Source organism: Hipposideros armiger, unplaced genomic scaffold (assembly GCF_001890085.2).
Source record: "Hipposideros armiger isolate ML-2016 unplaced genomic scaffold, ASM189008v1 scaffold_984, whole genome shotgun sequence".
NCBI classification, from domain to species: domain Eukaryota; kingdom Metazoa; phylum Chordata; class Mammalia; order Chiroptera; family Hipposideridae; genus Hipposideros; species Hipposideros armiger.
The window spans coordinates 321,382-337,650 of record NW_017732334.1 but is presented as its reverse complement, the minus strand read 5'-3'; the positions used below and the strand labels follow the sequence as shown (position 1 = coordinate 337,650).

Below are 16,269 nucleotides of genomic sequence, written 5' to 3'. Positions count from 1 at the left end.
TAATTGTGTATAAAGTGGTAGAAAAAAATGACCTAACCTAGCCAAATATTTCAACTGGTAAAACTAAGGGACAACTATAAAGAATGGAACAGTTTGTTCTTTGCCATGGGTGGCTGGACACAATCCATGGGGTTAGGAAATTCATGAACAGCTCAGCCAGTAGAATCAAGCTAAAATTCAAAGTGTACAACTTCAAAGACTGGTAAAGGTGAACCTGCCTATTCCAACACCTTCAGATGGAACTTAAATCAAGAAGAGACTCAGTAAAAAAACCTCCAGAATTGCTTACAACAGTCCTAATAATCCTTATTTTAATATGTAAACTCTATTATTTTTTAAAGCATTTGTTCATCATCTATGAATAGTCACAATCCCAAGCCTAATGCAGTTATGTCTAGAATTCAGAATTTACACCCTAAAGCTATACCCCAGCACCAACGAAGCATATGCGGATTGGGATGATACATAAACTTTAAAGACAAAATTTGCTTTTTAACAAGTTGTTTACAAGTTTCACCTTCTGGCTTTGGGCGATAGGTATAAACTGGCCATATTTATTATTTACTTTCTGACAAGGACTGGTCTAAGTCACACATTAACTACCTTCATAAAACTATATTAGGTACAAATGTCTGTCTTACTAATAAGCAACCCAAGATACAGGAAGACTAAGTAATTTGTCCAAGGTCATACAGCAAGTACTTGCTGGAGGGCAAAGCAAGGACAAGAAAACATCAGGGAAGAACTAGGTCTTGTGACAGCAACTAGAATTTTGGGGAGGACACACTTCCACATTTTGTTCCACGTGCACACAAATATCGTAGTTATGAATGTGTTCTTTTTCTAACTCCAAAGTGACATTATTTTAAGTGTTTTCTAAAAACAACCAGTTACTTAGGCATTTTTATTTCTGGAAATTATTCCCATTAGAAGACATGTTAACAATATGAAACACAGGAGGAGGGATGAGATAGTCCTCCATCTAATTTGTGCTGTTAAACAAGAGAGGTTACAGGGTGAGTGCAGAACCATGAGCTGCCAGGATGAGACTGAATTGATTCCTCCAGCTGAGTCTTTAAAAATGTCCACTTGAGATACTTCCAATCCTAATGCTAAAGATGGGAGAATGTGTTTGCAGTACGAACTCCCATACCCCCAAACTGAAGCTAAAATCCCTGGAGCCAGGATTAAAGAGCTCTTCTGCCCTGACCCTAACACATACTCCTACATACCATACCCCCATTCAGGTCGTTACAGATACATCAGTATTTCATATGAAGCATTTCATTCTATTAAAAGTACTTAAAATGCACTCAAAATATGGTATATTATTAAAATCAGAGAGCAATTCTACCTTATCCAACCCATTAATTTATTAACAAAATCAAGCTAGAATGGGAGTATAGAACCTAATATTCAGACTTAGATTCCTAGTTTAGTCACTTGGTACTATGTGACAGTGGACCAGTTAATCCATCAGATCATTGGTTATCTTCTCTGTAAAATGAGACTGATTGAAATGGTTGCATGTCAATAGACGGTTGTAAGAATTAAGTGATACTATGTCATGGACGTATGTGTGTATGTGTATATACAATGTAACTTTTACTATAAATACTAATAGAATTAAATTTATTTCCAAAAATACAAAGCATATATGACAAAACTAACACTTATTTCTGAGTGGTGAGTACATACATGTTTATAGTTGTATTTCTTTCAATTTTTCAAAATAAAATATTGATCTTATCTCCTTTTAATACAGAATCCACATGTAAAGAATTCACTTTGTGCAATGAACCTTTATCACATGGACCACATTCTTTCACAACAAAATCTTGGAACAATGATATATACAGAAGAAAGCACAATGTAGACATAAGAATCACAGGTCAGAGATGGAAGAGCCCTCTGAAATCCAGTCTAAACCTCTTATTTTCCAGACTAGGAAACTGCTTGAGTGGCATTTCAAAGTTACATCCAGCTAGTTAATGCCAACCCCAACAGAAACACCCGGATTCTGGCTCCTGAAGTGGTCTTTAGTAAATACCACATTTGAAAAACGATTTTTTAATTTTGTTTTTTATTTCAAAGTCCAATTTTATGGCACAATTTTACAATGCAAACTTATGCTATTTGATCTTCTGCATTCAGCTGAAGTTTCATTTTGTCCAAACACAGGCAAGCTTGCCTTCATAAACTTACACTGACTTCCAAGAACAGAGTTAAAATTCTAACACACACAAAAATCAGTTAAGTTGCTCAAGAGAGTCCTTACCATTTGATAATGAAAAGCAGACTATTACCTTTTGTCATAAGTATGTACAGCACATGGAAAATTAAGAATTTCTTCAATTTGAAGAAATCAATCAGTATTATAATAGAAACATTACTTGAAAGTTTATCTTTGGAAAATGACTCAGACTTGTATATAAAAAATTATATACTTAGGATGAAAAAGGTGCTCTGTAATACATCTAACAAGTCCAGTACTGATCATAAATTCCTAACTAGGCAGGTCATGGTAGGTAGTCACGCCCCAGGCATACAGCTTCTTTACTAAAAGGCTATCTTTGCCTTAAGCAAGCCCTCTCCATTGTTTCTGTGCATTTAACTTAACTCACCTTTGAAAAGCCAGAATAATCCTCTTTTTCAGACCCCTCAGAGGGGGCACCCTCAAGGGAGCACATAATCTATTAAAATATCCTGTAATTCAATCCCTAGCTTGCTTTCTCCCACCATCATGTCATTTTCCTTCTGTTCTCTCCCTAATTCCAAACGCAAAAAAAAGAAACTGTAAAACTGTCATTCTTGGAGCATTTGAGATCTTGCTTCCTGGCATGTTGTCAGTTTGGCTCAAATAAATTAAAAAATCTCTACAGGTTTGGACATTTCTTACGTTGACATATGTAAGTGTCTGAATTGCATACTAATGATTAAAGATTATTCTTCAAAAACATTTTATAAAAACAGAATCCTAAGCTTGGGTGGATCATCACAATCAGCTTGGCTAGCAACATGCCCAGTACCATCAGCTAATTTTACTTTACTAATAAAAATATGGATTTTTTAAAAAGTGCTGAGATGTAAGGGCACAATTTGAAATAATTTGGGGTTTTGTGGTACTGCATTTTAGTTTCAGACCAATAGGCCTTCTTATAGCTAAAGGACTGGGAACTAAGCAACCAGCACAGCACCCAAAACACTGTAGTTTAAAACAATGACAGACACACTGCTGAGTGTAGTTTTGCACAGCCTTAAAAATAACAGCACTAATGACGTCAAACAGGTACATTAAAGAAAGAAAAGACCTGGTTTAATACCTTATAAAATATGTACAGAACTTGAATTCTTGTAAGATACATTTCAAGTTACAATTAAATTATAAATGTAATTGGATACTCTGATATAATGAAAAGGCCTAGTTGGTTTAAAAAAAAAGCATGTAAACCATAAAAGATTAAAAAGTATTTTAAAATACACAATAAATTTTTTTTTTTTTAGCTGAGCCATCCTGCCACCTGTTGGCAGCTCAGTGGTTGCTCAGCTCTGGCCAGGACTCAAACCGCTATTGCTCAGCGCTCAAACTCTTGAGTGAGCTCTTGACCAACTGAGCCACTCGGCTGGCCCCACAATAAAATTCTAACCAATAGGTTTAAATTTTGATTTTTAAAAAGTAAATATATATTTACAATCTTTAAATTTCATTTGTTACTTTTACATGATCTTTTTACCAAGATAACATAAAAAGCTCTTTTAACCATTTATACACAGAAAAAAATCAATAGGTTGGTAGAAAGCAACATCCTTAGTAGCTAAGATATGAAAAGGCCAAGAACTTTATTAATGGAGTCATAAAACAGACTTAACCAAAACTGCAAGCTACGAAACAAGCAGTTTCACGTCATTGTAGGGACCCAGTTTCCTTATCTGTAAAGGTATGATTATAAGTAACAGTTGCCTGAAGGGAGGATTCTGAGAGGATTAAATGAGATCACCTATTTGAACTAATGAAGCACTAAGATATGACTGTCTAGGGTGTGAAAGTTCACAGCACAATCCACTCAGGGACCTTCCTTAAAAGCTTAAAAACTTCAAACAATCCTTAGTTCTTAATACAAGAACCAGTATTTAAAGAGTAAAATCCTTAATTGGAGTGTTCAGCACAGTTGATTATCAAAAGCTATTTATAAAATGCTTCAATACTGATGATAATAAACTGATGATATTAAAGCTACCAAAACTTTGTAATGATCACAAAGCTTTGGCTCCTGGGTTAGAGTCCAAAGTCATTTTGCCTTCTGACAACATTGCAGAGACGTCAGATACTTCTTAATCTCTCAAACAACGTGGTCTGCCTTCTATGTTTTCCGTTTATCATAATCTCCAACCATCTTCTTAATGTGTGACAATTTACTCTTCAACTGCTTGCAATAATTCCTCTTACTTTTGTAATCTGCAGACTAAAAAGAAAAAAAAAAGGAACCAAGTAAATTTAACAAAATAAAAACAAGTTATATGTTAGCTGCTGGAAAGGCAGAGGTGAATGAAAAAAAGTAGAGCAGGAATCAAAGAATTGTTGGGAGTGGTTAAATGAAGAATAGATAAGGCACCTAGCAGTATGTCAAACCAGATAGGCAGCTGATTCTCTGCTCAATTATATCTTTGAAACTGAGTTTTACAAAGGATACACTGATTTCTAATAATTTGTAAAGTGACCCAAAAAACTTACTGACCTTTTTACTAACGCATCATCTAAAAAGAAATCAGGGGCCGGCCGAGTGGCTCAGCTGGTTAATAGCTCACTCAAGAATGCGAGCGAGCTCTGAGCAATAGCGGTTCGATGCTCAGCCCGAGCTGAGCTGCCGCTGAGCTGCCAACAGGTGGCAGGATGGCTCAGCTAAAAAAAAAAAGAAATCACAACAACAAACTGGTGATATCAGTTACCTTGGGAAAGGGGAACGGTGTAAACGTGGAATGAGATAGGAAACTTTACTACAATATATATACCCTTTTAAACTCTTGCATTTAGGAAGATGTTCTGTAATTTTAAAAAAATTTAATACAAAACCTTTTAAAAACAAAAAATGTTTTAAGTCAAGAAAGACTGATAACGGTAAGTGTTGGTAAGGATATGGACCAAGAGGAATCTACAATGCTTGGTGGAAATGCAAACTGACACAAGCCAGGGAAGCTGTTGAACAGCACCTACTATTCAAGGCTGGGTATACATTACTCAACGACCCTGCAGTTTCACTCCTAAGTATACACCTAACAACGTGTGCACACGTGTACAGACACTTATAAAAATGTGTGAAGCTGTATTAGTTGTAACAGCCCTAACTTGGAAACAACCCAAATAAATACTCATTAACAATAGAATAAGTTATGTTTTATTCACAAAATAACTAAAAAAATAAATGAACCACAGCCACATGCCACAATATGAATGGATCTCACATAGTACTGAGCAAAAAAAAATCATATACTCGTATATGATTCCATTTATATAAAATTCAAAATAGGCAAAACTAATCTATGATGTTAGAAGTTAAGATGGTGGTTACTTCCGGAGAGAGTGTAAAAATTAGGAAAGAGTACAAGAGAGCGTTGTCAGGGGTACAAGGAAATGTATTTCTTGATCTGGGTGCCAGGTATAAAGGTATATGGTTGCTTTGTGAAAATTTACCAAATTATACACTTATGATTTGTGCACCATTCTGTATGTATACTTCAACCTTTAAAAAGTTTTTTAAAAATCAGTATTGGTTGTTGCTGCAAACAACTGAAATTAAGTTTCCAACTTCTTAGTTATACTTTATCTTGTAATTATTGGGCCTTTTGTCTATAATCAGTGCATACATGACAAGGTATTCATAGTCACGCTAAAGGTTAAATAAAAACACATAATAGAAAAATTCTTCCTAAAAGAATCTTACAATCTGAGATACTTACTCCCTTCACTTGCTTCAGTCTATTGTATTCATCTGCAGCAGCCTATTAAGAGAAACACAAGGGAATATGTTTAATGGGGCATTTTCTCTTTCAAAAATAACATTTGTGATGCTATATTTTGAAGCTAAGACTGCCAAAAATACAGGAAATTAAAACAATGTCTTAAAGCTCTTAAAACTGTTATGGTCAACAGGAGGCCTGAAGGAATCCAGGGAAAAGAAACTGATGACCTATTTCTTACGTTCCATTCGCAAAGGCAGGTAACTATTTGCTCTGCTGCCTCTCACCTCTCCCAGTGCTAGTCCAAGTGCCATGCTGACACCAGAGACTTTTGTAAAGGACAGCTCTGATCAGGTTATATTCCATTCTAAAACCGGTCAGAGCTCCCCATTAACTGCTCTACTAATCTAGTTTCGCACCTATCCAGTCTTAGCATCCATCATTTGCAAGTCCTTTAAAAAATTAAGCACATTAATGCTTCCAGACTTCTATCATGGTCTCTTTATGGCTGTATACATGCACCCCTCCCCCATTTTGTCTGGAGAATCTGTAATGGTTACTTCTCAGTGAAGCCTGTCCTAAACTCTTCAGGCCTTCAGCAGATATTATTCCTTCACTGAGCAATTAGTTACAGTACTTTCTACACATAATGTGATACAGCATTAGTCACACTGTCTAAGTTGTTTAGATGTCAGTTTCTCTTTTAGAATATGAGCTTTTTGAGGGCTCACACCAGATTTTATCTTTCTACCCTCAGCACTTCCACATTATCAAGGATACAATAATGATCAATAAATGTTCACTGAATTGAGAAAGGCTTATGACAACACCATACAAAAGCCATAAAAGAAAATAACAGTTAAATCAAACTACATAAGAAGCAAATACTTCAAAACTAAAAAACAGATCACTCCAATTAAAAATGGCAAAGGGTATTCCATAAAATGAACATGAAGTTCCAGTAAATATATGATGTGATTTTAAAAGTTTAATTACTAATATCTAAGACACAAGGCAGTAATTTTTCAGGCACTAAGTATTAGTGATATGTAGGTCAAATGAGCCCTCTAGAGCATCATTAGCAGAAATGCAGTTGATATAATCTTTCTAGAGCAGTTCTGCAAGAAAAACTTAAATGTACATAACCTCTGATTCAGCAATTGCACATTCTGGAATTTGTTCTAGCTAGATAATCAGACAAGTGTGCAAAGATGGAGAGGTTCACCAGCATATTACTGGTACTACTGGGTGTGTGTGTGTGTGTGTGTGTGTGTGTGTGTGTGTGTGTGTNCAGAGAGGAGCCTGGGTGGCCAGTGCTCAAAGCCCAGGGGCCTTCCTGTGGGGAGGAGACCCAAGGGAAGAGGTAAGGGCGGGAGCTGCAGGCAGCAGAAATCCACACAGCAGGGCCCAAACCACTCCTCTTATCTGCCATCTGCTCAAGGAGTTCCTAGTCCTCACCCCACATTTATGCTATAAAAGGGAAAGATAAGACAGCGGAAGGACAGACATGCCCTGGAGAAGCACATCAAAGCAACCAAAGAATGACTCAGACTCACTCTTGAGACTAAATTCAAAACGGACAAGCATTCACACAGACTTTGTTTAAGGAAGACCGGGGAAAAGTTTTACTAAGATTCATATTCCAATCAAGGAAAGTGTTTCTGAAATGTCAAAATGAAATAAATTCAAATGAAATAATTTCAAAAGATCTTCACAAGGGTAATTACAGGGACGAAACTGTATTCAAATTTTAATTATACTCCCAAGTGTTCTGATTTTATCACTGTGAAAAAAATATTTGTAGCAACATCTAACACTCCTTGGAGGGCTAATGAAAACATCCTAAATCCCTATGGGGTGCCAAAAGGGAAACAAAGAGGGTAGTTTTAGAGTGGCTCTCCTCCAAACACCTGTCATTATTGTACCTTCCTCATCTGGGACCAAAATGCATCTACACAATTGTGTGGAGGCTACTGACTCATGAGCAGCCTCCTTCCCTGACTTCTGTAGGTCAGAGATGGAATAAAGACGTCAACAATGTTTCAGGTCCCTTTGGAAAAAACTCTTCACCCACCAAAACAAAGTTTAAGGAAAACACTTCTCTCCATGCAAAACAATTTCATATGTCATTTGGAATTAGTACAAAAAGGAGCGATGACAGCCATTCCCCATTTTTCTCTTGGCCCTGTCTTCATTCTTAGTCCACACAAGGGAAAAAAAGTCCGGCTAGACCTGCATCCAACTGGTGTAGAAATTTGACACAAAGTCATCCACCTCTAAGAAGGAAAGGGGGAGTTCATGTGTTGAGTGATGAGACAGGGGGATTGCAACGGTGGCAGTAAATCTTCTATTTTGAGATTTGGATCTCTGATATAATTGGAATTAACAAGTGTAATTTAGCTTGGGACTTTTTGAAAGCTTTCTTTTCTTTCTTCGTTTCCTTTCTGCCAAATGTTAATGATTCTGCTTCCTATACATTTACTACACATACCAGGTTCAATGTTTCTGTTTACTTCAGCGCAATGCTGGCCCTGTGACTTGAGAAAGGTTTTACATCTGTACGGGATCCACTCCTGGCTCCAACTTAAATATAGGTAAGATAAGCAAAGGCTGCAATAACCACCTTTACGGCACCTTCCCCCACCCCAACAGACAAAGCCGAACTCAATAGAAAATTCCACTACAGGCCGAAGAAATTTACATCCTGGTTAGAAAAAATAAAACTTGAGACGAAAGGAAGGCTGGAGGCAGTGGCTTACAGCTGACTGCCCAGCTGACCCTCCTTACTTTTTTCACAACCCGTGAGCAAGCAGCCACAACACTGAGGATCCGTCATGTGCCAGCTAAAACCTCACCTTATTTATTCCTCACCACTGCCTGGGTAGATACAATTATCTCCCTTTTCAGATGAGAAAACTGAGCCTCTACAATTAAATTAATTTGCTCAAGATCACACAGGGGGTGATGTGGTAGCGAGGGGATCTGAACCCTGGTCCACCTGGCTCCAAAGCCCAGCTCTTTCTCACGTAACAAACTCACCTCAGTAATGTAATATGGCTTGAGGTACCCATCTTGTCTGGGTACTGACTAATCCCGGTAACAAAAGGAATCACTTTCCTTGTATTAACTCCTCACCACACCCTAATGAGATGTGACATGAGGAAGAGTCTTATTTGCCTATTAGACTAATGTTGTAAGAGCAGCTTTTAACACAAAATCACAATGGATATGTGCTTCGGTCACCAGATGCCTTGGTTAGGTCAGAGTGTAGGAATACCAGCCTCAAGAGGGGAAGAGAAGGGCTTTTCCTGCTTGGTAATTAAAATGGAGAAAGACATCAGCCATCAGAGGGAGGAGCACCTTGATCTCACAGCACCATCTCCAGTTTCACAACCTGCGGTCCACCTTCACTGCAAGTTCTCAGGACAGGAAGTGGTCCAACTCGTTTTTCCCGTTTTCTGGTATTTTACACCCACAGATCCTCCTCCAACAAGAGCCTTCAAATTGCCTCCAAACTGCCTCTGGGAAATTCCCTCAGACTTTTCTCCACTCNCTGACATCACCAAACCCTTCTTCCTCTACGTTCATACATAAACATACAGGAACGGCAGTAGGAGTCCTTACCCAAGTGCTGGGCGACTGGCACTGGCCGATAGCCTACCTGTCAAAACGACTCAACTCAGTGGCATTAGGATGGCCACCTTGCCTGAGGGCACTTGCAGCAATGGTTCTGCTTGTGTCTGAAGCTGACAAGCCGACCCTAGGTCAGGAATTAACTGTCCGGGCTCCACACTCAATTCGAGCCCTGTTGGATCATAAGGGACATTATTGGCTTACCAACTCCCGGACTGCCAAGTACCAAAGGCTACTATGTGAAAACCCACGAGTCCACCTTGAGATAGTACAGACCCTAAACCTAGTTATTTTACTGCCTGTAGGGCCTGGGCCCCCAGACCATGACTGCATCGAAGTCATGGACAAAGTGTTCTCCAGTAAGCCGGACCTGATTGACCAACCTCTTACAGACCCCGATGTAGAATACTACACTGATGGTAGCAGCTATGTCCAGGGCAATAGACGGTTGGCTAGATACGTTGTAGTAACTCTACACACCATCAATGAAGCAAAACCCCTCCCACAGGGGACATCGGCACAAAAGGCGGAGCTCATCGCCCTGACTCGGGTCCTTCAGCTAGCAGCTGGTGTAAGAGCCAATCTTTATACTGACTCTAAGTAGGCCTTCATTACCCTCCATTATTCATGGGGCTTTATACAAGGAAAAAGGATTAATCAATTCAGGAGGGAAGGAGATCAAATATGGACAAGACATTCTAGATCTCCTAGAAGCAGTATTGGCACCCAAAAGGGTGGCAGTCATACACTGCAGGGGCCACCAAAAGGGCGACACCATCGTAGCCCGAGGCAATCGCAAGGTGGACCAAGCAGCCAAGTTAGCTACAGCTGAAGAAACCCTCAAACTTCCAATGTTAACAGCCTCCCTCTTTCCCAGCCCTTTGGCCAAGTGGGATCCCAAATATTCCCACCAAGAAGAGGCCTGGTTCGAGACTAAAGGGAGAAGCCATCTCTGCAACGGATGGTGGGAATTTTGAGANGCGGCTGCTCAGCTCGGGCTGACTCGAACCGCTGTTGCTCAGAGCTCAAACTCTTGAGCGAGCTCTTAACCAACTGAGCCACTCAGCCGGCCCCTGTGCTATTTTAGAACTGCCACAGTTATTGGGAATAACTGGGCCTTGCCAACCAGAGAACTCCCCCTCCCTCTTCCTGGCCCCGAGGATGACAATGATCCAAAAAAGGCCAAGGTTTGATATGTAACCTTTGGGGAGGGAATTTCCATTTTCTGAACCCTGGACTGGAAGATCAGTGTAGCTTGGGGCATGGGGTGATGATCCTGTTTACGACAGCAACAAGATACCTGATAGCTTCTGACTCCTTGGATCATGCTATGCCTGAAACTAGATCCACCCCTGGGCCCTATATGAAACAGTGAATTTCTACAACTTGCACAAAACTCCAAACAGATTACCCTGCCAGCCTGTCTCCTACTACCAAGCAATGGTCTCATTTGGCACTCGAAGGTATCGTCCTGCCTTGAAAGATGTCTGTAGTGTCAACACTCAACTTCCTTGATTTATTAAGGTTAATTCACCCTGAGTGTAGGCAGGATAGGAGGGAGTACACCTAACAGGCCTCTCCCAAATTCACTTAGAAAGGGTGAAGAAGCAACCATCTTCAGCTAAATTCTGCTGTCTCCTAATCCAGGATTAATTCTATCTATCTTAAAATTCTAAGATATAGGACATTATGATGAGCAAAAGGAGCCAGACATGAGGGTAATTACCATATAATTCCATTTTATAAGAACTCTAATCACAAGCTAAACTAACAGAGGGTGACAGGCATCGAAATAGTGGTGGTGGGGTGTGAGGGGTAGCAATGAAGAAGGGACACAAGAGGACCTTTTGGAATGCTTAAAATGTCTCTCTCGGTGTGGTGGAGGTTACTTCAGTGTCACACATGTGAAAGCTCATCAGGCTGTATAGTCAAGATCAGTGCTCATTACTGAATGTATGCTATGCCTTGCAGGTCAGGAATCTTAGTATTGAGGTACCTTATCCTCAACATGGACCTCAGACACAATATTCCCTTTCTAATTTCTTCTCTGTCTATTACAATAGCAAGGAGGAGAGTTGCTCTGGGTCACAGGCCTTCATGAAAGCCTGAGGAACAACAGGCTGTGACATAATGTGCACCCAGACCTCATTCTGAATCCTGCGAAGCACTTGACAATGTCTATTACTCCCCAGAGGCTGCAAGTTCCTTCCATCACTATCACACACATCAGGTACTATGGGAGATACTGTCGCATTTGTATCCCTTAGCACCATCCCCCTCCTCCCCTTCTTCTGGGTTCTAAAATTAAGCATCGCACTTGCATTTTCAAGCCCTTCGAAAAAGTTCCAGGGTGCAGAGGCTGGGAGTAGGAACTGGTACAACCATTATGGAATATAGTTTGACCACATCTATCAAAATGAAATACGCAATTTTCTTCAGCCCAGCAATTCTGCTTTTAATGTGTTTCCTCCAGGTACATTCACATATGTGCAAAATGATAAATGTGCACGTTTATTCCCTGCAATAGTTTGTAACTACAAAACATTGGGAAAAAACCGTGCATCAATGAGATTAATAAAATAAATTATTGATGGAATATTATGCATCTATAAAACAGATGAGTCAATTCTTTGTACAACAATAGGAACAATTTCCAAGACATACTGCTAACAATGCATTTAATATGCCAGTGTTTTTTTAAAGGAAAAAAATAACCAATATATATATTTGGCCAGCATAGTTTTTAAAAGTAACCTCTGGAAGGATATAAAAGGAACAGGTAAGAGGAAGCCGGTTAGCTCAGTTGGTTAGAGTGCAGTGCTCTTAACACCAAGGTTGCCAGTTTGATCCCCACATGGGCCACTGAGGGGTGCGCCCTCCACAACTAGATTGAAACAACTACTTAACTTGGAGCTGATGGGTCCTGGAAAAACACACTGTTCCCCAATAAAATTTAAAAAAAAAAAGTTTAAAAAAAGAGAAAAAGACACAGGTAACACTAGCTGCCTCTAGGGAGAGGAGCTAGGTATCTGGGGACATAAGGTACCTTTTAGTCCCTTTTAAATTTTACATTATGAATGTATTGGCTTACTCAAGAATAACTAATATTTTTAATTGTTCCAAATAAACTTGTGAAAATATCTTGGTTTTCATGAAAAGGAACAGCATGTGGAAATGCTCTGTAACCATGCAGATGTCAGAATTAATTCAGAGGCATGGCTGGTCACAAGACGCATTATAGATATTTATTTCACATACAATGAAAGTCCTGTAAATCATAGCGTGAAACTTTCCCAAGGATGGCATCTCTATTGCCATCTTTATATTGCCATCACCTTTGCCCCTAATAGCCTCAAGTGCTTTGGTTTTTATTAAAATCCAAAGAGAAGGAGAACAGAGAAAATGCTCTTCCTCCAAATCATTCACAACTGAAATGAACGGCTAGGTCGAGTCTGAAGACCAAAGCAAAATATATGGAGGGTAAGACTGTCAGTCTGTTTCCAAATTCCATTCCAGGGTAATAATAAAACCTATTGTCTTCAAACTGATTCCCTAATTAACTCAGCTGTAGGTGTCATCTTATGGGGTTCCAGGCACCCATACTGTGCACTCATTGTGGATCTCTATATACTTCAGCCACTAAATGATGGTGCTGGGTTGGAGGTAAAACTTTGAAGGAACAAAGTTTTCCTTCAAAAAACTTTGTTGCTTCAAAGTTTTCCAGCAGATACATCTTTAACTAAGAACATTCAAACTAACTGAAGGGAAGATTTCTTTCTTTCTTTTTTTTTTTGGGGGGGGGGGCTATAAAAGGAATTTGGAGTTCTAGAATTATATATAGTAACTCTAATGCATCATCCTTAGGCAAAAATTACATCCAACTCCTTACATCCAATACCTCCAACATACTTCCCTCACTAGTCATTCAGCTAAATTAGAACTAGGCTTCAGCGTAAACTAAAACCACAACAGGGATACTATTTCAATAACCATAATGGCTCGTACTCCAGGACAGAAACGCACAGTGAGGTTTTTTTACACTACATGTAAAACAAAACCTATAGGCTTTATCAGCAATATGGAGAATCTAGAATAGCAAAGGAGATCTCAGAATTCTTGAATTCAAATGAAGTCTTCTAGTTTAATAAAAATGTATGTTCACCGGGGTTGATCAACAAGCAATCTCCCCTTTCTATTGAGGAAAGAGTGAAGACAGGGAAAATACAAAATAGAGTCATTTTAACAAAGCTGCTAAATTATTTAACATTATGAAGGTTGAGGCATAAAAAAATGATTACTTTTCTTGTCTTAACTATCCTAGGAACTTAAACGTTTGAACTTTCCAGTCCTGAGTCAATACCTAGATAATACACCAGTTGTTTGTGCATCAATTCCCAGACATACACCAACCCTGCAGATAACCCTCTGACCACCCCCTAAAGGACTCAGGACATGACCAGGCCTCCTGGTGCCCATCAGCCAGGCTGCCTGACATCTGACTAATAACTGTTCTGGACCAATTTCAAGGGCTAAGAACACAGGACTAATTATTCTCAAAGATGTGACTTTCACTATAAAAACTCTTAACTTTTCTTTTTCCTTTGGAACATTTCTAGGTTTCTGTCTAGTGTTTCCAGTTGGCAAACTCTAAGACCCTTGAGAAAATTTTCATCATTTATTTCTATCCAAAGCTTCCCAACTCTTTGTGCTTAGTCAACACTATTAATGAGCTCTGACAATTATGGGCAAAAGGGGAGATTCTTGAGAAATGCACTAAGTATGCTATCAATCAATAACATCCTTTCACCCGCACCTATCTGTACCCAAAACCAGAAGTAGGGAAGAGATCCACATTTCTAGAGTGAAAGAACCTAACTTACCCTTCATCTATTAAATCATGAGAAAAGCATTTTCAGCTCAGAAGGGGAAGAGGGCCCCTCCAACTCACAGCCTCACCCTTCCTTATCTTCCGAGTAACCCTCGGCATCCACTTACAATGCAAAGATCAGTCTCCAGCCTTTATGCAAACTGTTGGAAATTTTTTAAGGCAAATAGCACAAAACAGCAACTAATCTATAAATGTGCAAATATTCATTCTTTATACTCATTCTATAAGACGGTGCTACTTACGGTGTTGATTTATAGGACGACTCTGGATACAACCGCTTGTCGTTCACTTTACCGTTGGAAGAGTAGGCCACAGGACTATATACTCTGTCCACATAGTCAGAAGGCGGAGGAGGCAAGTCTTCTGTGCCTGCAGAAATGTTTTTAACCTAAAGAAACAGCCCCAAGAGACACAGGTGTTATTTAGCCTATAATTTAAAAGGGGAAGAAATGGACGAAAAATGTCCCATATAAAGTTATCTAATATTTATTGAGTTCATTAAATACTATTAACCTGTAATGACTGCCTTGTTATTATTAGTGTTAACAGTCAAATCGGTATTTTTACAAACACATAAAGAGCGTTCTTGTTAATTTAACAAGTCCAGAATGAATTACAAAGAGGAAAAAAAAAATCCCGCTTACCTAATTCTCTTTCTGACTTTGATTAGGTATAATTATCTGTGGTAATTGCTCCTCTCCCTATCAAGAGGCGGAATCTCATTTTATCTAGGCTAGGTCTGTGTTAGGGTGAGAATTTTAATACCTAACACGTTCTAAGGTAATGCTTACTCGGCTGTCTGAGCACCACACTTAAAATACCACTTAGCTAGGACAAAGGATGTTGGTTCTTCTTAATCCACTCACCCTCAAAATGGAAGTTAAAACCACAGAAGAAGTTAAGCAGCTCAAAATGATTTCTGCTATGGTTCTTTAATGAGATTTGCTTATTCTCCCTGAACTTACTCACATATTCCCAAGGGTCCTGTTATTAGTAGCCTGTGCAGTACAGTCACAAAATCACTGCCTGCCCTCTCTGCTCCTTTCTATTGCATTCTGGCAGGTAAGTGAATCTGTCCTGAGGAGGAATATGTATTAGAGATAATGCTGTGTTACCATGAAAGGCTCCCCTTTGGAACCTTTGGGAGAAAAACTTAAATATAAACAAGCACAGTCAATTAGATTCCCAACGTTGTCAGAGTTCACGAAGTAGAGCCAATACTCTAAATTTCACCTAAAAATCTTTACATTATTACATATTACTCTGTGATTGATAAAAAAAAAATTACTAAACCCAGATAAGTCACTGAATTGTTTCAAAGTAAAGGAATAAAGTGGGGCTGGAGAGGTAGAATTAAAAATAACTCCACAAATTATTTCTGTGAAAAAGAGCAACTTTTCAAAAACAGGGATGGTGGGACTGGTATAGCTTGGTGATGAGAACAATGGCAGATTACCTGGGCTTACACCAGATCTGCCAACTCTAAATTCCAGAAAGCCTCAGTCTGCTCATCTGTAAGAAATGGGGCAGCTACCTACTTCATCAAAGTTTTTAACAATTAAGTGAGTTGACAAGGTACTGTGGCAGGGAGCCCTAGACAAAGGCTCTCCCGCACCACGTGACCACGAGAATTCCGCGCTGTAGCAGCGAGCTTTAGACAAAGGCTTTCCTGGACCACATGGCCACCAAGATTTCCGCGTTTAACATTTCCTAATTCCTACCTCATCCGGGAGCCAGTCAGAAACTAACAGTGTCACATACCCTAATAAGGAGTCTTAGCTACTAACCTGGAA

At 39.2% G+C, this 16,269-nt stretch overlaps 1 protein-coding gene across 1 annotated transcript in view; it reads right to left on the bottom strand.

The window, feature by feature from the left end:
• Positions 1-4,052: 4,052 nt before the first annotated feature.
• OCLN (occludin) overlaps positions 4,053-16,269 on the bottom strand; it is a gene marked incomplete at its 5' end in the record, with an annotated part of 47,206 nt that continues 34,989 nt past the window's right edge. The window contains 2 exons of the mRNA XM_019631160.1: positions 4,053-4,463; positions 5,956-5,997. Coding sequence (XP_019486705.1) covers positions 4,362-4,463; positions 5,956-5,997 — 144 coding nt within the window. The remainder of the gene's footprint in view (positions 4,464-5,955; positions 5,998-16,269) is intronic.